This window comes from Passer montanus, unplaced genomic scaffold (genome assembly GCF_014805655.1).
Source record: "Passer montanus isolate IOZ18808 unplaced genomic scaffold, ASM1480565v1 scaffold14, whole genome shotgun sequence".
NCBI lineage: Eukaryota > Metazoa > Chordata > Aves > Passeriformes > Passeridae > Passer > Passer montanus.
Genome location: NW_024360941.1, coordinates 2092888 through 2117473, shown reverse-complemented (window position 1 = coordinate 2117473; position 24586 = coordinate 2092888). Strand labels below are relative to the sequence as shown.

Sequence of the window (24586 nt, the reverse complement as noted above, 5' to 3'; positions counted from 1 at the left end):
CATAAGAGCTGAAATCTACTTAAGAACTTAAAATTGTTTCCACATGGCACAAATCATTCTATTGAAAAGATGTTTGAATAGATGGGGAAAATGAACACAGGCATGGCAATCAGGCATCCACTACCAGTGGCTTTCAAATGGCAATAAACACAAAGTCATGTATTTCAAAATTTCTCTATGTGATACAAACATTCCTTACTAACTCATATTAGTTGTTACACGGTTCTACTGCTAGCTTTGAGAAAACACTGTTCACCTTTATCTGGAATTCAGAGTAAACCTTAATATAGAAATGCCTTAATAGCATTAATTTTTTAAGTATACACAGACTTTAATACCTGAATTACTCTTTCACCATCAGTATTATTTTCAGAAATGTTTCTAGCTTGTAATTTTTAGGTAGAGTCACCTGATTCAGATTTTCAAGTACCTAGCCACAGCTTTAAATTAATTCTCTCAGTTCTCTGATAAGCAGAAATAGGATAATGAAGACTGTTTGGACCAAAAGGGAATGATGGAGCATGCTATACTGTAAGAAATACTGTATATAGTTCAGCCATTAGAAATAACAAAAATCCTCAGGTGTCCAGCACTTTCAATAATTGCTTGTATAAGCAACTTTGATTTAACACTTTCTTTTCATTGCAGACATCCTGACCTGCTCCATTCAGCTCACCGGTTAGCCCTTCTCGAAGTTCTTCTCTTTCTCAGAGAATTTGGTTAGACAAGTTTAGAGCAGCACAGCAACTACCATGCTGGATATTACACCAGTATGGTTTCTTTTAAAGTCAGTTCCAGGTTGATCCCGTTCTTGTTGATTTTGTGAAGGCTGCCACATGGAACAGGAGTGAATTTTAATTATGTAAGTGCTGTGAGTCTGTAAGTCATTCTGTTCGTCTGTCCTCTATTCTGAACACTATTTTGATGTAAGATAAACCCAACTATTCCCAAGATTCACAAAAACTAAGATTACAGTGTACTTTGAAACCACGTTTCAATTTTAAGCCAGTTTTACACAATCTTCAGTTGTATTTAAGGCTTAGTTTTTTAATAAAAATTTACTTCCATACTTGTTATAGTCTCAATACATGAGACTGCATGACACTTCCAAGAAAACAGTTTGTAACAGCCATAAAAACTTATCACATATTTCACAGACAAAATCCAACATGACTGACCAGGATGAAGATAACAAATGATAAATTCACAAGTACAAAGATGAACATACCTGTCAATTCACTGCTAATCTTGGGTAGATCAAACGAAACCACCTCATCTGATGTAAATGTGAGATCCTCCTCAAATATCTCAACAGTTTTTAAATAAAAATTCACTTCCATACTTGTTATAGTCTCAAGTACATATTATACTGCATGACACTTCCAAGAAAACAGTTTGTAACAGCCATAAAAACGTATCACATAAGGAGACAAAATGTATTTCACAGACAAAATCCAACATGATTGACCAGGATGAAGATAACAAATGATACATTCACAAGTACAAAGATGAACATACCTGTCAATTCACTGCTAATCTTGGGTAGATCAAACGAAACCACCTCATCTGATGTAAATGTGAGATCCTCCTCAAATATCTCAACATGCTGCCCATTTAAAAATAGGTTGATCTGTACAAAGAACACAGATTTTTCAAACAGTCAAATCAGAAATCCATTACAATGTGAATAAATAAAGCATATTCCTAATTAAGTACTGATCTAGTAGAGTTCCAGTAATAGCTTTATGGATAAGGCTCTGTTGCTCCCTTTTAAAAGGTCACAATACAATAACAATTCATTATAAACCTAAAAGAAATCTTTGTTTAGGAAAAAAAAAGGTATAAAAACCCCAAAGGAATTCTCCATCCAGTTTGGTATTTTTTAAAGGAAGACAAATCTATTTCCATCTCACTCTATATACTGCAACACTGCATGGAACTTTGTGTCACAACTCTTGACAGCTGAATCCCAAAACTTCAACATTTCCATCTTTTCCACGATGCAACCCCCTTTTATTCTTAATGTTGCTGTCTGTATTATAGACAAACACAATATAATCTCTGCATTCATCTTCAAATATATTTTGTGAAAGCTGCTTAAAAAAATACATCAATACAGGAATTTTGGGCTTGGCTGTTGCTCAGTAGCAACACTTAGAGTAGACTCTAAGTCAAGGACTTTTCAGTTTCCCATGCTCTGCCAGCAAGCAGGTGCACAGAGAGCTGGGAGAGAGCATGGCCAGGACAGCTGACCTGAGAGATATTCCACATCAAAGAGCATCCGGCCCAGTATATAAATGGGGAGAGCTGGGAGTTGGCTGGGAGCTGCTGATCTCTGCTGAGGCACGGGATGGACATTGGTCAGTGGGTGGAGGGACACTCAGGACATCCTACTTGTCTTTCTTACTTTCCCTCTTACTTTTTTGTCACCTCCCTTTTTTAATAATACCAACAACTACTACTTTGTAATAATTATTAAAGTGTTCTTATCTCAACTGGTGTGGTTTATTTTTTACCATTTTCCCAATTCTTCTCCCTATTACACTGGAGAGGAAGGAGGTGAGAGTGTGGCTGACTGGCACTTAATTGCCAGCTGGGAATAAATCCTGACAGGCCTTTTTCATGCCCAGCATGGGGCTTAATGGGTTGAGATAACAATAGATCTAACTAGAATATGTTAGAACAAATTTCTTACAAGCATTCATTGTATTAGTTTCATAGCCACTGGCCACAAGTTGATGTGTTTGTTCCTTAAGTTCAATTATGTAGCCACAATGACTTATATCTCACCAAGCTGATGTGTTTGTTCCTTAAGTTCAATTATGTACTGCCTTACTTGCAGTGTGTGTTCTCTGTTAGGATGTTTATCACTCATGGAAACTGGGCTGAGATTATCAAGCTGTACTTTGAAACACTGGCTAATGATATGATATAATTACTGGTTGTGAAACCAATCTGGTATTTGCACTCAGCATTGCTGTCATCCCTGTACTTGGGAGTCATCTATCAGCAACTATTGATAATTATACCTTTTACCTTTTCTCTTTGGAAACTCAGACCATGGAAGGGACACGTTTCCCTTCCTCTTCCCCTTATCCTCCAAGCTTGAGAATTTTAAATATCTTGGGATGCTCAAAGTAGCATATTCCTATCATTATGTCTTCACAGAATCAATTAGATTGGGAAAGACCTCTGAGATCATCGAGTCCAACCTATGATCCAACACCACTATGTCAACTTGACCTAAGTGCTACATCAAGTCTTTCCTTAAACACGTCCAGGTACGGTGACTCCACCTCCTCTCATATAGCTACAGTGTGTGATAAGGTCTCTGCTGAACCTCCTTTTCCCCAGGCTAAACAATGACAGCTCTCTCAGCTACTCCTTGTGAGACTTGTACTCCAGATCCTTCAGTAGCTTTGCCAGCTTCTCTGGACATGCTCCAGCACCTCAAAGTCCCTCCTAAACTGAGGGGCCCAGAACTGGACACATGACTCAAGATGTGGCCCCACCAGTGCTGAATAGAGGGGGAGGATCACTGACCTGCTCCTGCTGGCCACACTATTGCTGATAGAGGCCAGCATGCCATTGGCCTTCCTGGCCACCTGGGCACACTGTTGACTCATGTCTTGTGAATGTGTTCCAGGTCTTGTTTAAAGTTTAAACAGCTATTTAAGACTAATTCTCAGAGATCAGCCCTGCACAGAAAGACTTGAGAGTGATGTTTGATGGAAAACTCAACATGTTGGTGTACGTTCGCAGCTCAGAAAGTCAACTGAATACTGAGCTGCATCAAAAGGAGTGTGGCCACTCAGTTGTAGGAGGTGATTCTCCCCCTCTACTCTGCTCTTGTGACACCCCACCTGGAGCATTGTGTACAGTCCTGGTGCCCCCAAAATATGAAGGACAAGTCCAGAGGAGACCATGAAGTTCATAAAAGGACTGGAGCACCTTCCCTACAAAGACAGACTGAGGGAGTTGGGGCTGTTCAGCCCGAAGAGAAGGCTGTGTGGAGACCTCATAGCAACCTACCAGCATCTGAAGGGGCCTACATGAAAGCTGGAGAGCAGCTCTTTGTCAAGAACTGTAGTGACAGGGCAATGGTAATGGGTACAAACTGAAAAAGGGGAAATTTAGGATAGATATTAGGAGGAAATGTTTCAATGTGAGGGTGGTGAGACAATGGAACAAGATACGCAGGGAAGTTAGGGATGCCCATCCCTGGAGCTGGTTAAAGGTCTTGAACAACCTGGTCTAGAGAGAGGTATCCCTTCCCATGGCAGTGAACATTAGGAACAGATGATCTTTAAGGTCTATTCCAATCCCTTAACATTCACCCTTGAAAAAGCGCTGAATCCAGAAAAACCAGTAAAATATGTGGAAAAAGTATGCTGTCACCTTGGCAATTCCAGAGAGACACAGATCACTGCAATGTGCTGGCCCAGGCCCACCAAGCTCTCTTTGACACTATTCTTTTCAAGAGGAAAAGAAGGTCTCTGGATCTGATGATAAAAGAAAAACCCTGCAGCTACTCCAACCCCAGTAACAGGCACTGCAAAGGAATGAGAGGACTCACCCCTTCTAATTATCAATCCCTCCTATACACAAGAAATGGACACAGAACTCAGCTTGTAAAGGAGGAAGAAGGAGGGTCATCACAAAAACAGGACAAAGAGGCAGAAAGATATCTATCTTTAAATCAGATGTGAGATACACTAAAATATTCACCTGTCTTCCAGGTCAGCACATTATCATCTGGCTGCTATGATGCTGGGATAATGGGGCTAGTAGCCTGTAATTAGCCAAGTAGCTGTGATCACTTTCTAGGGAAGGTGGGACTGTCAACTGTACTTGAAAAAGGGGTCTAGGTCCTCAGCCTCTAAAGATGACTCCTGTTAAGTCTGAAGGAAAGGTATTCTTTCCAGGAAAATGCTTGTCACCCAGATAAGAGGACCACAATGCAGGGAGGTATCTAGCTCTTGAAAGAATTAGCCATGCTAGAAATGATTTATTATGACCTGACTAATGTGCAGCTACCCACAGATCCAGAGAAGCCCAGTTCCTGTGACCCACAGGACAGCAATTTATGTGCAGCACATCATCACTGTATCCCAAGTGATTGGCAGCAACGGCCTGGAGAGACAGAGGCACCAGCCAGCCATGGATCAACTGGCTCAACACCACCAACAACATGGTGGGGGGAAAAAAGTCTTGCTCCACAACATATATATGGACCAATATCTCAGCTTTTAACAATAACCATCCTTTTGATCAAGAGAAAAGATGTAGAAAGTACACACACAGCAGGCAACCCTTCAGTTTTACCTGTGGGACCACAGACAGGACATGAAGAATTGGGATGGAAGTGAATGGCATTTGTTTCATGAAAGATTCAGACACAATCACGTTAAACTTCCAGAACAAAACAACATAAATTAACTTAGCTGCAGCAGTTATCAGTGCTCAGTTGTCAGCAAATGCAAAATAACTCTACTCAGCACTCTTTCTTACTATTGCCCTTAAAGAATAACTAATAGTGACTCGCCTTCAGTAGGTTTACTGCAATTTCTCCCTGTGTAAAAGTTTTAGGTTACCTTCAAAGCACACATGGAAAACAACTATTTGAATTGTAAAATCACTGCTGATCTACAATAAAATCAGTACAATTGCATAAAAGCAGTGGAAACAACAAATAAGACATTGAATCCAAACTGACACCCAGAAAGGTGTTACCTAACACGAAAGAAAAGAACCCACTGTGGTAATGTTAACATAACTCATAATCTGCTTATGGAATTTTTTTTAGTTTTGGGTCAAATGCTGACCTAGAGCAACTAGACCCTTTGTAACTGAACTTCTAATTCAGAAAATCAGTTAATTCATACCATACTTACTCTGTAATCTCTTACTGGACAATAGTTTTTAAAACACAGCTAGAATTTTGAATCAAGGACTTGAACCACACCACATTTTTACCCTCAATATTACTGCAGGACAACAGTGATAGGACACATTGCATTCTGTTGACAGCATAGCAGTGCCCCTATCAGATTAGTTACACAGAGCAAGGACTTTGATTTTCTGTATTGAAAAGAGTAAATGAGACAGTGCTTTCTTTTCTTGTTAAATTAGGTTACTGTTTAATCTCAACGGCATTTTACTAAGTCTGGAACACAGTGCTAATTAAGTCAACACTTACTGAATACTGAATTTGAACAACACATTAGTAGGCTAAACTTCCATAAAGCTAATTTCACACTAAACTTGGCAAAGACAAGCCATTTGTATAAGGCAAAGTGTAAGTGATGATAAAAGTAAGTACTTCAACTTTAGACAACAAACAAAGGCGGGGGTTTCTTTGATGTTTTTCTACTGTGAAGAGTTTGTAATTAACTTAGATTTAATAACTAAATGGCATCTTCTGCATAAAGTTGTGAAATTAAAATGTTTTATTTTAATGAAGAATACTACTTAAAGAGTAGGGTTTGGTTGTGCTAAGCACTGTATGAATGCCAAAGAATGAAAACAAAACAGTCCCTTTCTGATCAAGTTGTTTTGTCTGTTCCCCCTTGCCCACTTTTTCACTTGCTGCCTGTACTCCCAAAGCTTCCCTGAGTCACCCTAAGCAGAAGCACAGCTGATCTGTGACCCGTTAGGTCACAATATCTGTGGCCTAACACAGACCAACATTGCAGCCTTTGGCCACTTTTTTGACAGTGGATGGATGAGAAGGCTCTTACTGAGGTATTAGGATGCCTTGGCATGAGAGGGATGCAATAGTTACAAGCTACTTGAAAAAGAAGGGCATCTGTTCAGTTTTGTCTGCAGTTTCCAAAGGATAAATTCAGTATCTGATGGCACTCAGAAGAACAGAGTTTATAAATCCAAGCACTTTACGGTTTCAGCAAAAGCAATTTCTTCAAGTTTATCCTGAAAACTTCGAACTAGACAGGGGTACCTGCATCACAGAAAAGAAATAGGCTCTAGATGAACATGTCACCTTACACTGTAATGTCTCATCTAGGGCTCACCTAGATATCTGAACTGTAAATTCTTGGACTGAAAGAAATTATTACTATGAACTGAACAGGGCCACAGTCACAGGTTCCTCCATGACAGCACAACAGTTGCACAGGCTTTCATATTCTGACAGTTTTGTAATACAGGCAAGAACAGAAATTACTACTTCTGTTTTTACAGACCTGTTCTAAACCTGTTCAACCAGAGGAAATGCAATGATTTTAGTATTTATTTCCAGTACTATACACAAAATACACCACTCCCCAAAAACTCAGATGTATCCAAGTTCACAAGAATCATGTTCCACTCTCTGAACACCCAGCTACCAACTCTCCAAAGAAGTCTACAATTTTCTTAAGCACTCTTTGCAAATGTAGTAAAAATAATTCAAACCTACAATTCCAGGAACCTGAAAAGACAAGCTCAGTTTTGATGTAATTCAAAATTCGTAGTAATTAAAATGGAAGGTTAGCAAGTTCAACTGTTGCAAAACATTCTGTGTGAGTAACATTCGTATCTCAGGAAATATTTTTTAATCAAAGTCACCAGACTACTTTGCAGTTTTATTACGGAAAGTCACCAAAAAATGCCAGAATCAGCAGGATTTTTCAAATTGCTTCCAAGAAAACAGAACTCAGACTTTAAGCGGTAGGTCTTACCTGAACATTGCTTTTGGGATAATAGAAGAAAAATGGCTTCAAAACGGGAGACCTAGACACACAAAACAACAAGCATAAATGCATTTACCTAGAAATTAATGAAACCTGCAGATCCTACACCTTTGGACTATTCATTCACCAAACACGTGGGAAGTCAAATCCATTCAACCACGACTAGCAATGGTTTTTCAAACAACTTTGGAAAGCCCGAGGAGTGTAAAAACATTATTAAGAATGTAAGATTTTGTTTTAAAAACTGAAGATTTTACTGAAGGGAAGTAGCTAAAACAGCAAAAATATTTTCTTGACAAAGGATGTACTTCTTGACATTGAAGACTACTACACTGACAGTAGCCCCACACTGATACCTAGGCCAGCTACACAGGGCTACTGGAAATACTGCCACAGGTTCTTCTCCCATCTTCATCTGCAGTATTTGCTAAATGACAGCAAAGATTTAGGTGAATAAGCATGAAAAGGTGAGGATACAAATCACAAGATTTTAGCCATATCTAGAAAGAAAGTGACTCAAGCAAAGTTTTTTTTCTAAACATGCTCAATGTTGTTATGCTCAGCTCAGTCATGAAATGTTTTCATGCTAAAATTTTGTGGGATGTTCTGGCATTTGACCTTACATTTCTAGGTGATGTGAACTCATACAAATGTAAATTTGATGGGCCCATATTCCAAACTACCAGCTACAAGAGAAAACTGGTGCAGAAATCTGCATGTATTAATGTGGTTGAACTACTGCCTTGCCAAAAGTCATATTTCAAGTTTTCTGTATAGCTCATTAAGCAAAGACATTGCTATGAGCTGATCAGAAACCTACATAATTCACACTTAATTCAATAAAGAATTTTACTATTTGCATGCATATTGTATAGCACTATTATCTTGCTATCAGTTATTAAGCACAGAGTGACACAGGAACATTTAGTTGCTTCTGTGGTTGCTGTCCCAAGCTGGGGAAGCTTGTGCTGGTGACTGCTAGGAAAATTATCATCACACATTACAACAAGTTAATGGTCAGGAGTTAACTTACACTCTGGGGCGCCCTCCAACAATTCCAGTGAGGCCAGGAGCTGGAAAAGGAAATGAAATTCACAAAATGAATGGTTAAAGCCTTCTTCAAAACATCAGAGCTTGCAGCTTACCATAGCTTGAATTGATCAATTTTTAATAAATGCAGGGAAATCTCTAGAAAATTACATACATTCTCATAAATTAACAAAACTGAACATTTCGTACAAGTTAAAAGGCAAAACACGTAACTGTGAATTTTAACCAAAAAAAATTTAAATATGCAAAGTGTGAACTAAATCTTTAGAATCTTCTTCCAAATACTTTGTATACAAATACCAGTGAGGTAATACATTTGATTAACAAAAAAAATAAGGCAAAGTTCTTTTTCTTTCTTATTTTATTTACTTTCAAAGAGAGCAGAGAAACAGCTCTGATGAACCATGGTTTCTTTTAGTATTTAATATGACTTTGCTTGTGTAGATTAATTGTTAAATTTGAATCACTCTCTCTAGCTTTTAAACTAACTTTGCTTTTTAAGGTGCTGGATACTGCAGATCCTAGTCTCTCTCTGTGGTACACAGGCAATTCAGGAATTTAAGGCATTAGCACGAGCCCAGATCTGTGGTAAGTCAGCACTGTATTATCAGGCTGCCAGGCTCTACTATCATTAAACTCAACTGCCCAGCTTAGTATTTCTGAAAGGAACAGCTCTGCTCTCCTCATCCTGAGCATAGCTTCTCACCCTTCTGTCTGGCACGGACAGCAGGAACACATGATGCATCAGAGCTCCAAACAGTATTGCAGGGGAAAGAAACAATAAAATGCATACATTACATCAGCCTAGGAATTAATTAACAACTATGTGAAGCAGTCCCTTTAAAAGAAGCGCTGTGGAAAGCTGCTCACATGGTTTGGCCAAATCAATTTTGGCTAAAAAGGGCTTCACACTTTCTGCAGGTGTGAATGCCCTCAGTTAGTGCTCCAAGCAAACTAAAAGCAAGGTAACTGCGCTGTTGTGATACTAAAGCTAACAGTGATAAGCTCTACTCCACAGAAGGCTGCTCTAGCTTGGATTCAGTGCCTTGTCAATGTGGACACATACCAGTGGCAGCACAGATTACACACCCTTGCCATATCCATGCCCATCAGAAGCGACTTCCCCCAAAAAGTCTCTGATGTTTTATAGTACACAGAAAAAAAAAACAAACCAAAAAACAAAAACTTCAAAATAAACAGCATCATCAGAAGCGACTTCCCCCAAAAAGTCTGATGTTTTATAGTACACAGAAAAAAACCCCAAAAACCAAAAACTTCAAAATAAACAGCATCACAAAAAAACACCTCCCTGCTCACTATGTACTGCTAAAAAGAAATGTGGTGGTAGAGAGAAAACAAAAGAATCCCTTACGTAAGTATTACTCAATTTCAAATGATCCAGTGAGGTTGCAGCCCTATATATCTTACCTGTGCAATCATGCAAGCAGAACTGCCACTCAGCAACAAAACCAGCTGCAGAGATTTTATTGAATTATGTGCCTAGTTTGTTTATTTAGGTTGCTGGGGAAGGAGGGTGGATATGGTAAGGTCAGGTTGAAAATACAGGTCCATAAAGCTAGTTAAAATTATCTGTGGATTGTCATATGGGTCACTTCCTGCTAGGCAGCTGAACTGCTCATTAAGGACACCAGATTTTGCTCCAACATCAATTTCAACTTCCTGAAAGCTTTTAAAGAAAGCTCTTAATTCGCTTGCTTTCACACAAGGGATCTTGACTCCTACAACAAAGTAGTTCTCAACACAGACAAGAAAACAATCCAAGTAAGAGCAACAATTGCTCACACCTCGAGGGCAGGATAACCTTCAGTTGGTCTTTCAGAAGTTCAGGAGCACAAGCTACTCTAACAGCCTATCTGTCTTTGGAGGTACTACAGCTATCCCTGCAACTGCAGAGCAAAGTTCCACCAATATCCCAGGTGCAACACTATGAAGTTCTATGCCATGATTATTGTTTATGTAAAAATTGTGTCCATCACATTTATATTAAGTCCAATTTATTTTTTATCTATATAATTAGGCTTCAAGCAGAGAAAACAAAGCCAATCTTAAATTACTGATTGTATGCCACAACCAGTTTGTTAATTCTGTAAAAAGCACAACAGCACTACACCTCACCTCAACCCAGGTCTCCAATTCCTATTACATTTCTCCAGTAAACCAAAAGAAGGCAATGGAACGTGTAGTACAACCAAGTAATAGTGAACTTGTCACTGTGGTCAGATCAGACCTAATTCTGCTAATTAAATTATGATCTCCTTGGATCAACCACTGTCCCAAGAAAACTTCCTACAAAAACATCTCATGCTGTAATTTATGTTGCACTGCTTGCTTACATAGCTGTACAGATGCTCTCCCTCCTTTCTGGGAGGCTTATCTTTATCTACAATGACACAAACAATTTGTTGTACTTGTAGAGAATATCAAATCAGGCTGCAGTCTCAAATTGCTAAGATTCTCAGCTAAATTGAGACTCTTGATCTACTTTCCCAGAAACTTCACATAACCATTTTTTGCCATCAGAGTTCCATTCCTTAGTGCCTCAAGGAAGATAAAAGTATTGTTGCCTCTGCTACCACTGAACCTCTCGAACAAGTTGCTTCACTTCAAGCCAGTGAAGTCACCACCACTCTGCCAGCTTCTGTGCCTCAGAATGGCATAAAACTGGTGCACTGCAAAATGGAGTGCTCACCTGTAGATGGGAGACCTTCCTTTCAGGGCATCTATATCCTGTTCATCTGTAGGTACAGTGTTTGTTTGGTGTCAAACTGAGTACCATGACACTTATTTTGATTCAAACATTTGATCCAAAAGCCTTCTATTTTCTCACAGTGGCTGGGGACCAAACCTAAAAACCAGAAATTCTCCAGGGGGTTGGGCATTTAAACCAATGAGTACTGGGAATTACACCACTGGAATTCCACTGTTTTTATTAACTCCCAAATATATTACATGGTTGGAAAAATTTCAGGTAGTAAGAATGGTAAGTCTACTCCTTCATAGGTGACTAAGTTCCGGTATGGGACCCTTCCTTCAGAGTCTGTATTTAAAGGTTTAAATATATACTGAATCTATTAAATAAATATATTATTAGTTAGAAAGTGCTTTTCTTTGATTAATCTGCACAATTCTTCATATAGTCCTATCCTGTCTTTTTATTTTATGATTCCTTTCCCTAGTCTACTTCATGTCTTACTCATTTTCAGCCCAAGTATCTCAGAAAAAACAAATCATTATCTTCTGTGTATACACTACGTACAATTAATTGTCAGGTTTTCTTCCTTTGTCCCTTGTCCATGATTCTTTCAGCACATCTGCAGACTCCAACATCTGGGTCCAGTGGCAAATCTGAAGGACGGAGAGGAATCTCAAGAATACCAAAGCACACTAACACCCCATGACTGGAAGTCCCATGTGAGCAGAGATGTAGGAACAGATATCCATGTAAATAATACAAGGTGAAGCCCAATCAGGATACAATCCTTGCTACAATAGCTTGACTATTTCTGGTTTCCCATGTATGTTTTATCTCTCCAGCTGCCTCTTAATCTTTTTTATTTTCTCACCCTGTAAAACCCTTCTGTGGATGGACTTGCAAATATAAATTCTTCTAAAAAACATATATGATGTGCTGGAAAAGAAAGCATGATAAATTTCATGAGCAGAGGTAGCAGGCAAACTGAAGAGTACTTGGGAAAACCAACATTGCTCTCAGTTGGGGCAGTTCAGGGAATGGATCCACTGATAACCAGCCTCACTAAAAGATGCATAAAATCAGCCCAAATAAGCACCTATTTCAATATGCAAAACCACCATGTTCTAATACATTATAATCTATGTCATATACACCACACCCTGTAAAATGCCCCATAGCAGAAAAAACCCTGGTTGGAACTTGCAATCAACCTATGAGATGCAAATTTTTAACAAAACAAGCCTCACTTATTCCTTCCAGCTCTCATTATACACCACTAGACTTACAGATGGTGGTAAAGCCAGATGTTTTGCCTCCTTAATATTCCCTCTATCCTATTCCAGTGCTACTTGAATGGTCACACCTAATTTTGGATAGTTACTTCTTATTCTTTTATCTACTTCTGTAAAAAAAAACAACTCTTCTATACAATTCTGTATAATTTTCAACAGAATAAACCATTATGCAATATACAAAGGATGCTAGACTGTATGAAGCATTTTGTAAAATGTTTTAGAGCAAAAAAGCATGAAAATGCTCCAAACTACTTGAAATCTAAAAAGCTTTAAGGACTTTAAGTTTAATAAAACTTAAGTGCTTTTTTGAAGTTTCACAGAATTTCAAGATACAGCAATGTCTCTTGCTGAACATTTTCAGCTTTTGATCCTTATATGTCCAGTGATTCAATTAGCTCAGCCAATAGGTTATTAATGTATTTACTGCATATTCTAAGGAATGAAACATGTTTTTATATATAAAACCAGACAAAGTAGTCCACTTGCCAAGCATTATTTTAAGTGATCACACTGGAGAAATCTGAAATCTCAGGTTGTATACTCAGCAGTTCTTACAACATGGTTGATCACCAGTATAAAATGCACACAACCTTTTTTTACAGGGGTCAATTGTACATCCTTAATTATTCTATCTATGTCCTCTGAAAACAGCAGATAGTTTATCTTCTGCAGTATTATTCTCAAAAAAACAGGGACTGCAGTAAACTGCTACAACAAGGACATTTCTAGAAGTATCTTCCAACACACTTAGGACATCAGTCAAAATATTTACATATACTCAAGCACTTTAAAATCTCAAGTTGTATTAACCAGCTGTCATCTTAGTGTCAAACTCCGGTCATTTTAATGTGAAATAAGGGTCAGCACATGATTTCAGCTATTAGTAAAACATTTCTTAGCTACTGAACCCCCGCTAAACTATAAACGCCAGATTCCCACAGTAAGGCTTTTCTTGAGCCTCTTCTATACTGCATTTCACTCAGAATAAAGTATCTGAATTAAAGAAGACAACATAAAGACATTAAATCAACAGAAATTATTTAAATTCTAACCATTTGGCTGACTGGACTGTACACAATGAAGAGATTTTCACTGAGTAATATAAACCAGGTCTGGGTTTGCTAGCTTTTATGAAGTGAGGGTGAACTTCAATGGACGGAATGTCACAGAACTGCACTGAACTGCCATAGGTTACTACAGATTTAAAAATCTGAGTCTATGTGTCTAGGATTCTCACTGCCAATCTCACTTCACAGAGCAGGAAAAAGCTGTGAAGATGGCACTATTACGACCTAACCGTACAGACAGATTGAAAGTTATTATTTTTTCAGGAGACTAACATGCATAAAGCAAATCAAACTTGCTGCTTGCTGATAAAAAAAATCCTGGCCATTATCAACTTTCAGACTATTGAGAACGAAACAGAATGAATAATTTTATCAATTAAAAGGATAAACGCAAATATTAATCGCAAAAAAAATTAAAAGATGGGATAAGGTATGTCTGGCCTTTTTGCTTATTGTATGTATCCCTTTAAGTTCATCAGAACGGCATAATCCAAATGAAAACTGATTAAGTGTTTGAACTTGGGAACTAAATACCACACTCAACAGAAGTTTACAGTAAATGTCTTCCATTCCAAACAGAAAATAAACAACAAATCACTCTCCAACGTGGCATGTCTATACACAGTAACTTCAAATTCTTCTCTGGGCTTAAGCATCTCATCTGCAGTGTTAATAATACTTAAAAACAATTTCTGTCAAAGTATGATAATGTGTTCTTCTGGGCCTTACAATGGGAATTTAAAAAGAATTAGGAAAAAAAAGTCAGGGAATAACTATGAAAATCTCAGTCGTTCACTGTTGACAATGGAAGCTTCTTAAAAAATGCAACATCTCAAAATTCTCTCCTGCAGGTCTAACTCCTTGCATATATTGCAGAGCACAAACACACGCAGGCTTCAGCCCATTTCAGCATATAGACAGCAATCCTTCTTTTTATGCAGATGATGCAATTTCATAAGAAATTGGGAATTTCAGATCAGCACAATGCCTTTAGATGGTTGTCTTCTAGAGTGGAGGGGAGTGGGGAGGAATCACAATTTAAGCACTCTTAAACTGATCAGAAGCTATGCAATGCTCTCCTTTTATGAGGCCTGAGTTTTATTATCCTTGACATATACCAATTCCCCAAAATTTTATCATACCCAAAAGTCACATGCTGCAAAGAAGTTATTAAATACTGACATTAAGACCCTAAATTTGCTAAAAAGCACATCTAATACTCAAGACCTAACATCCAGTTTTAAGTCTCTGAAGTGAAGCATTATGAATATCACTCCTCAACAAAATTATTATTATGTGATTTTTAATTACAGGAAGGAAAAGAAGTTATTTTAATTTTACTGTTGTTCCCTGCAAAATCTGAAAAACCGCAACTGAAAACTTCCTCCAAAGTTTATCAGGCAAATAGGTAAAAAATTTTGACTCAAGTTATTTAAATTCAGCCTAAGTAAAAAACACCAAAAGTAGGCTTTTAGTACTGATTATTACACCTATTATATACACAATTTGTAATTTTCATATTATGATATTGCCAAAATAAAACTACCAACCGACTCCAGCCAACAGCTCCACAAGTAGTGACTAGCAGGCTAAAACCACCTGATGAAACACCAGAAGTGACAGTGCTTCTGGATTTCACAAAAGATGCAGCAGGAGCTCTTGTGACTCTCCACTCTTATTCTGAACCATCAAATCTATTTCTCAATCTCTCTTCTCCCCCACTCCCCATTCTTAAATTTTAGCCAGCTTGGTCCCCTTAAATATTGGTGGAGTTGCTTTTCAGCATTTCTTACAGGGAAAGCAGAACCAAGGACTCTTGATTCACATTCTTTTGTGGTTAGGCTTTCCTTCACTATCTCAGGAAACCATCTGTAAAGCAGACAGAATACTTTCCAATGCTACTAGATGTTAGAAAGCTTAGCTGATCATCTTTACACAGCTTGCTAAAGGTTCTTGGATGAAAGGTGCTATATATGAAGATAATTATCTATACAACTGCCTACACAGCACTTAAAAGTAACAAGCGCCAAACTGCTACTGATGGGAAAGAAGAATATAGTTAAAAACAGTACTTCTCAACCACTATATACAGTCAAAGCAGAAGAGAAAATATTCCTTTTTTTCCTTTTTTCCCTTCTGTCCAGTACAGATTTAAAAGCATACTTTGTTTTTTAAAGGTCATTCTTAAGTGTCCAAAAATAACAGAACTGAGTGTTTCAGTTCAGGTGACATCACTCCTCAAGTCGTCAAATTCTCCTTCCTCCCTGGTGTACATTGTGAAAGATTTGTAATTTGTTCCTGCTTTTTCTCTGTTCTTCATTAAAAGGATATGCAGAAAAAGAAAGAAGGGTTATTTGCAATGTCTCTCATAGTCACTATCACCTCCTCAAAGAGAACTAACAGGAGAGTTGGGAGGGGTGTGACCAAGCTGGCCATCTTTGAAACACAGGACTTCACTCTTTAAGGGATTTTAATATGGAAAAGCCACTCATGCTTAAAATCTCACTTGGTGTGTATCCCCACAACTGGCACCATTTGGGCAGAACAAAACCACATGTAGTTACATCACACAGATCCATGTGCAAAGCAGAAAGCCACATTTGACAGTCATGCTCCATCCATGTAGGAGACAGCAGTCACAGCTATTTTTATTCCATGTCCAGTGAGAAAAGGTGGAGCAGCACTGTACAGAATGGAACCCCAGGCACTCACTGCCCAGAGCACTTACACAGGGCACGCCAGGCTCAGGTTCTGGGCTCTCTGCCTGTGGACAGACTGACCCTCTGCCTGTGGACACACTGACCCTATGGCACACTGCCACAGGGCATACTCTGCCCCTCACTGAAGCTGTGACACTCTGGAGAATTGTAATCATTTGCAAAAATGTCCCAGTGAAATAGAGAGGAGAGAAAAAGCTCATAGAAAAGGGGGAGGGAAACAAACACCAGCTGCTGTTACTAGAGAATTCACCTAGGACAACAACAATCTCAACAGTCCTAGTTCTGGCTTCTGTTCCCAAGATCACTCTACCCATTACTACAACTTTTCTATGGAGCTGCCCGTTTCAAGACAATCAAGCATCAAGAATTCCTTGTTCTACTCTTAACAGCAAGGTCTGGAATTCTACACTACTGTCAGAAATTAAGCATCGTTAAGCTGATGCAGTTATTAGTACACCACTAATTACTATTTGGCAGTGTTGCAAAATTCCAAATCTCGCTGAAGAAAGAAAATTTAAAAAATGGTTCTTAATCACTGCTTTAAACATATTCCACATCAATAAGGAGCTTACTAAGCATTCAGATCCCAAATCTGACCCTTCTCTACTTACATATGAGTTTATGGGCACAGGTAATACAGGAATTTAGCACACAACAGCAACTGAAAGAAGTGAATGGATAAAGCAGTCCTAGTATATCTTCCACAAATTAAAAAAAAAAGAATGACCATGCACTTGGAAGGATGTCAGTAAACAGCCCTGATAGCCTTTGACAGTAGTCGTTTATGTCACAGAGGCCAAAAACCTTCTTGCAATCCTGTACCTGGCAAGGAAAAGTGCTGTTTATCACCAGATGCCTTGGATGATTCCAGAAATAGCCTCTTTCCCACTGCTGTTCATTAGCAGCAGCTCTAAGAATTGAAACAGAGTTTTTTTTTCAGAGAAAAACTTCTACAGGATGTTCTAGAAAGCTTAAGCTGTTCCTTTAGGAAACAAACTCAGCACCCCAACCACCATCCACACAGACTGCCTAACCCTATTCCACATAGGAATGCATTTATTTCATCACTGAAAGCCCTGATAACAAGAACTGAAAGTTTGCCAGCCACCTCAAGCCACAGATGTTCACATGTTACAGTAACTCAATTTCAAATCTACATATTCGACCCAACCCACATAGGGCAGATTTTTCACTTTTTCATTCTAGAAAGATCAGCGATGAAAGGAAAAAATTGAACCCTTAATAAAACAAACACTTTCAGGCTTCAAATGAGGTTTGAATACACAGCAATTGCTTTATAAAATCATAACAGATTAAGAATGCAGAGACAAGTACAGGTTCATTAGTTTTTTACCTTACAAATCAGCAACAATTTTAAAATCCACACAGCTTTCTTTAATTCAAAAATGTGTTTTCTAGGGCATTGTCTATGCATAGATAGAATGAATAGTAAGAATAGATTTTCACTTTCTTAGTCTGCTATGGAGAAATCACTGAAAAAGGAGAAACTACTTCAGTTATGATTCCCCAGCTAGCTACAGAAATGAAAGTTTGGTCCAAGTGAAAATACTATCCTTCATTCATAAGGAAAACTCCAAGTCTTTAGAAGCAACTTACAACTATGGTAAATGCTGACCTGCTGATCAGCTTTCAAAACTGCAACATTTTAAACTATTATCTGAATAAGTATTTACAGTTAGTTCTACATGATTATACCTATATTGCAGAGACAAGAAAAAAAAGAAAAAAGGAGGACCACACACTGACCTTGTCACTATAAATACAACTTTAAAGAAAACCCCAACCTGCATTAAACTGCTCTCTGCAAACACTGTAAAGACTACAACACAGAATGTGAGAATGTGCACACTTCCACACAATTTTTAACCAGCTGGAAAAAAAATTAGTTCCATAATTTCAAGGGAACACCTAACTATTCCTCCACTAATCAGTATTTTAGATTTGCTATGGAACTTCAGAGTTTCACGTGAAGCCCATGGAATTTAATTTTGAAGATCTATGTAAATCCTAGATATAGTCTTCATTAAGGTATGCAGAAGCCACTGCAAAATATCTAAGCTCTGGTCCTCAAATTAGGCTGTCAAAATTTAAATTCATTTAGAATGGATAATAGAAGTGGGATGAGTACTCATGATTTATGCACAAAACACACGAAAGAGCTTAGAACTCAGACAGTTGTAGTGGTGACAGCTAAGGGACTTGGGAGTAGAAGAGAAAAAATTTTGCTCAAAATAATCACACAGTAGGTCACCCCAGAAAAGTCAGAGAAACCAATGACATTTACAAAAACCAAATGTGCTTTTTTTTGGAACAAACATTTGGCAAGTGATAGAAGCACAGATCATTTCACGTTACATGACCTTCAAGCAAATACTCAAAAATATACCCTCAAAATTAAGATGGACTTAACTAAATTCCAGTGGTTTGATTTTATCTCACACATCAATGAAAAATAAACCTTGCAATACATCACAAAATCAAATTCTGAGGACAGAATAATTTGAGGTTAGACTTAATACTGCAGGATGGGAATTTAAGTTGGGTACTTAACAACCACTGTGAATTAAGATGCAGATTGTCAGCACCATCACTGCAGGATTAAATTTTTTAAATTATACCTGACGTTGTCATTACTTACACAAGCAGCTGTACATTAAACAGTTAGAAGTACAGTAGCATCAATAAAAATCCTTTGTAGCAAAACCAGATAATGAAGTATGAAGAAAACCTTCAAAGCTCTCAGACTGCACATCTCTTCATAAACTGCAGTGTTACAGCTGGACACTGAGGTATATTTTTGCCAGTTGAGTAACACTCAGTTTTTATTGCCAGCGAAGTCTAATAGCATTGCTAAGTTTTAGGAACATGGTAGAAAAGTAAATCACTGTTGCACATCAGTGCAGTCACAGGCAGGAAAACAGATGGATGAGGAAAAGGTAAAAAACCAGGATGGAACAATAGCAGCAAGGGAAGAATAAATAATCTAAAAGGAATACAAAGGTGAATTTCGAGGACTTTCAGTTTATCATTCTGCTCATGTCTGTCGCATTTCTACACGGAGCTTATATACCTTTAAAAATTGTTATTTCACTATGAACAATGTAAGGAAGCTTAACACAACTAGGTTTTTGGGTGCTAGTCATGCTCAGAGAATAAAAAGTAACTTTAGAATTCTTAGAAGATGATATGAATAATTACCCATGCCAGTTCCAGCTGGTGCAATCTCTTTGGAGAAGATTTCTACAGCTTCTCTTTGTTTATGGTGTACAGCAAGCCAAATAACAGCTTCCCGAGGTCCCTGCTTCAAAAAGGTTGAAATTAGATTAGCTTAGATACAAAACATTGGTTAAATTTACAGAAGTGAAGAATAATTGTAGCTCAGTATTTGTGTTAAATCATTTGGTGACTTTCTATCCACCATCAATATAATTTGCTGTTAGCTTTTCATCATCTTTATTTTGGAATACCATGGAATCAACTATTGGGTATTTCAAGTCACTAGGGCACTGTGCCTGTTCTCCAGCATTCTCCAAGAATCAAGTCCTGTAACTAACAATACCAAATACTTGGCTTCACTGTCAGTGGAACTGGCAAACAAACTTTGCTCTTATTCTAAGAGCACTGAGAGTACTCTGGAGCCAAGTTAGAGCGCCAGGTTCACTTCTCTTAGCATCAAGAAGGAAGCAGATCTGCCTACAGAAAAGAATTCAAACCTAATCCTTGGGAGATAAATGTGAGAACAGAACTTGTAAAAACCACCATGTTTTCAGAGAGAAGAGCAGATGCTCCCCCTAAAGATAAACCAAATGTGCTCCCTACTCTAGTCAAAACACCCATCCTTGCAGATTAAGCACTGCCTCTCATTTAAAATCTTACTTCTCCAAAAATTCTATTTTCAGTCACTGAAGGATCTACCATTGGAATCAATACACAAAAAATATACAGCCATACAACAAACCCAACAAATGCGTAATTTTAACATTCAGTGTTCCTAAAGCTATCACAGGATTCATTAAATTACTACAAGTAATAACCAATCAGAAACATTCTTGCAAAAAAAACATACTCATGCATTCACACCTGCTTTCTGGTTCTAAACTGTACCATATAATCAACATTCCATTTAAAGTTCCATGTTTACCTCCTTGCCTGCAAAGGTAAGATACAATGGTCTATGAAAATCAGCTGAATCCTGTTTTGAGTGGATGAGCCCAGTATTAAAATTGGTATAAACACAGGCTGAAGCAATCAAGCTTACAGTATCAGAATTAAAACAAAACAAAAAAAAACCAGCAAAATAAAGTCTGAACAACGTCCTAGAAATCAATTAACAAAGGGTTAGCAGAAAACTATCATAACACATACAGCTTTTATGTAGCAAACTCTAATGCTTAATGTACTATTAAAAAACAGCTTACGTGAAACACATCCTGGATTTCCAAACCACAAACTCACTGATGCTGTGTCACTGTCATAACTCTTTCCTTCCCAGCGGAACAGGGGATACTAAACACTACTCAGTGCTGATTCAGGTCCCTTTCTAGCTCAGGCTTGGCTGGTGCTGACAAAGTGCTATCAAGAGTGACAGTCAGCAGCCACATCAACAGGCAGAAAACTCTGAGAAAAAGAAGTGCTTGCCACTCTTTCCTATTTCTCAAGGATATTTTGTGTTGGAACAGTCAACACTCCACACAGTAGCTCAGCCTACAGGCGCGGAGACACAGTGAGTCCACAGCTGCAAAGGCAAACCATTGCACCAGTATGACAGATGTGCATGGGAAGTAGTACAGCCACACCATACATCAACACTGAGCTCCAAATATTGTTCAACTTACCCTGTCTTGGTATTCACTTACGTATTTGCTTCTTTGCTTCAAATTTAGGTGGCAGAACTTTCAAAGCAGGAACTATTTTACTTGTGCGTTAATATACTGCCATAGTATGGCTCTGGTTTTGAGTATTGTGACTTGTAACCCAAATAACCAGGTCTAATTTTGCACAGAAGGACCTGGTAAGATAGAGTGTTTAAGTGACTACACCATCCCTACCTGAACCCCAATGAGTAAATGTTTTCTTTGGGATTCTATGACTTTGTATTTTAAATGGAAAGGCAAACTCCACTCCCCAGTCCTTTTTCTCAAACTACTGCGGCTGCTTTCCAGATGAAAGCTCCCCTGGCTAGTTTCTTCTAAAATGCTGGAGGAAGCATGAAAGGCAATTGAGAGATTTCCTGCATTTCAGCCTTAGCTCTCACATCCTGTTTCAGGCATAGATGAGAAGCACATACAATGGCAATAACACTCTGTTTACTTTTAATATAAGACTTGGGAACTGAGGCTGGAAATACAGAAAGTACTACAAATACTCTTTCATTGAAAAAATGTCTTTAATGTACAATAAGCAAGGCAAACTGAACAAGCAGGATGGAGAAACTGCTCTACTTCAACTCAGTACAAAACTTCCTATATAACAATTCAATTAAAGAATATATTACAATTTGTAATGATCAGGAGTCAATACAACAGAACACAGACAAGTGAACATCTGGAACATCTGTTCCTCTGTTTCAGAATTTTGATTCTGCACTCTTAGTAAGACACTTAAAATTGCAGATTTTATGGTCCTAAAATGAAAGAGACCACATCATAAAGCTCAGTCTTGAAGAAGCAGCTCTTGCTATTTTGCTGAAGGAAACTGAAACTCAAGCACTGAAATGAATAGCTGCAAATATAACTTGACCAATTCCTAAGAACACTCAATTTCACTAGTAAGAAGTCCACTGTCCTTCTCTACACCACATTCACATTTCCTTTCGATACAAACTGTTGGATAAAACGTCGACACTCCTAAGAACACACTCAGAGCTGAGTTCTGCCACGTGTGCCTTAAGAGTTTTGCAAGACTGCCACTGACAAAGAAGAATTAAATGCTACTGTTTTGGAACAAACTAAACTGTCTAAATATTTAAACTGTGTCTAAGTGAGGACATGATTTACAGACTTCTTCCTTTAAAAAGGACTTTCATTCTCTAGATTAGGAAAACAGACCATGGGTATCACAGCTGCAGTGGCTATGGCCATCATTCATATTCTTACATATGCACTCACAGTGCAGAATTACATAGCTGAAGATTATTTCTGAAGTAGTACTCACAGACAATTTTGAAGCTGTGCAGGCAACATTAATGCTGACATTTCCTGATTGCAATATCTATAAAGTGGTCTTTTTGCATTACATCTAATGCAATTTAAGTCTATGACACAGAAGTTATTATAATATGGTATTTCTTAAGGAGACTATCAGAAGAAAGTACAACAACATTTTTGTAAGATTTTGTATCAGTGCTTCTGGAAGACCCAATACTGCAAAGACCTTGTCACTGTTAATTTTGTACATCAAGCAGTGACAGTGAGTTCTTTACAACATGAAGGGGTGAAATTCCCAAGATGATAATGACTTCCTTTAAAGTTGTGGAAAAGATAACAATATGGAAAGATTAAAAGAGGTCAGTAAAAGTTTAAGAACACTCCACTGCATACTTACACCATCTATACTCCTTCTAGCATGAGGTCCATATGTATCTTCAGACCCTAAAACCTGTATGTTAACTGCACTGTAATCTTCATACCCAAGCTGACTGAAAATAAGACGAGTCCTGCAACAAATGATTTTTTTATTAGTAAGCTGTCTTGAAATGATTATCTGAAGTAGCCCTTTGTGGTCCACAGAAGTTAACTCTGTCAAGTAGCTGTATAAAAGATTTTATCAGCTGAAATATTGGAATTTTGTTAGGACATATTTTGCTTGGAACAAGAAACATTTTTTGCTTTGGTGGACGTTTTGAAGACACTGCTAATGCATCACTGTTGTCATAAATATAACCACAGCACCTGAAACAGTGAAGCAGCATACAGAACATTAATACAAAATACAATTTTTTAATTGCTGTAAAGAGCTGGAAAGGTGTTCAGGCATTACAAATGAAGCCACCTTTATTTTTGATGAGACAAAAAAAAATTAAACAGAACACCTAATTTAAGGTAAGTAAATTTGCAAACTGTGTACTAAGTTATTTTAAATTATTTATCTAGAAACGTTACAGATACTACAGTTGAAAATACATTCTGTGGGTCATTTTTAGCTCTTTCATGTGTTAGTAATGTAACAGAGAATCATGAAACTAAAAGGATACCAGAGACTATTTCAAAAAGACTTCTTCACACATATATCGCCAAATCCCTTCTGCTTTCAACAATGAACAAACAAATAAACGAGAAGCACACAAGAACAAAGCAAAATAAGTCATCGTACAACGTGCCAAAGCTGTTCAATGTCTTGGGCTAACAACTAATTTGTCCTGCATAAATGAAACACATTAAATTTGTGCGCCTTTTCCTGCACTTGTTGCCACTAGACCACTGGACAGAGCTTAACCTGGGACAGACTGGAAGCTGGATAGTTGAAAGATCACATCCTTAGACTATTCTCTTGAAACACAGAGACCCAGACAGACTCGATCAATGGCTTAGAGACAAGTGCATGGAGTTCACTCAGTTAGGCAAAGTGCTGGGTCCTGCACTTGGGTCACAGCAAGCACAGGCAGCACCACAGTCTGGGCCAGGGTGGCCTGAGAGCTGTTTGGCAAAAAGACTCTGGGGTGCTGGCTGACAACAAGATGAACACGAGCCAGCGTGTGCCCAGGCAGCCAAGGCCAGTGGCATCCTGGCCTGTACCAGCAATATTGTATCCAGCAGGACCAGGGCAGTGATTGTCCCTCTGTACTGGGCACTGGTGAGGCTGCACCTCAGATCCTGTGTTCAGTTCTGGGCCCCTCACTACAGGAAGGACATCGAGGTGCTGGAGAATGTCCAGAGAGGGCAATGAGGCTTGTGAAAGGTCTAGAAAACATGTCTTACATTACCAGGAATGGCTGAGGGAGCTGGGGTTGTTTAGCCTGAAAAAGGCTACACATAAAAGGAGGGTGTACTGAGGATGAGGCCAGCTCCTTCTGCTGTGCTTGCAGTGACAG

At 38.3% G+C, this 24586-nt stretch overlaps 1 protein-coding gene across 1 annotated transcript in view; it reads right to left on the bottom strand.

Annotated features, from left to right (window-relative positions):
- Positions 1 to 24586, bottom strand: part of LOC120497875 — a 57997-nt gene that overhangs the window by 12873 nt on the left and 20538 nt on the right. Inside the window, exons 11-15 of the mRNA XM_039699841.1 lie at positions 23101 to 23212; positions 19756 to 19855; positions 8725 to 8764; positions 7680 to 7731; positions 1519 to 1630 (exon numbers count right to left, since the gene is read on the bottom strand). Of these exons, the coding sequence (XP_039555775.1) occupies positions 1519 to 1630; positions 7680 to 7731; positions 8725 to 8764; positions 19756 to 19855; positions 23101 to 23212 (416 nt within the window). The remainder of the gene's footprint in view (positions 1 to 1518; positions 1631 to 7679; positions 7732 to 8724; positions 8765 to 19755; positions 19856 to 23100; positions 23213 to 24586) is intronic.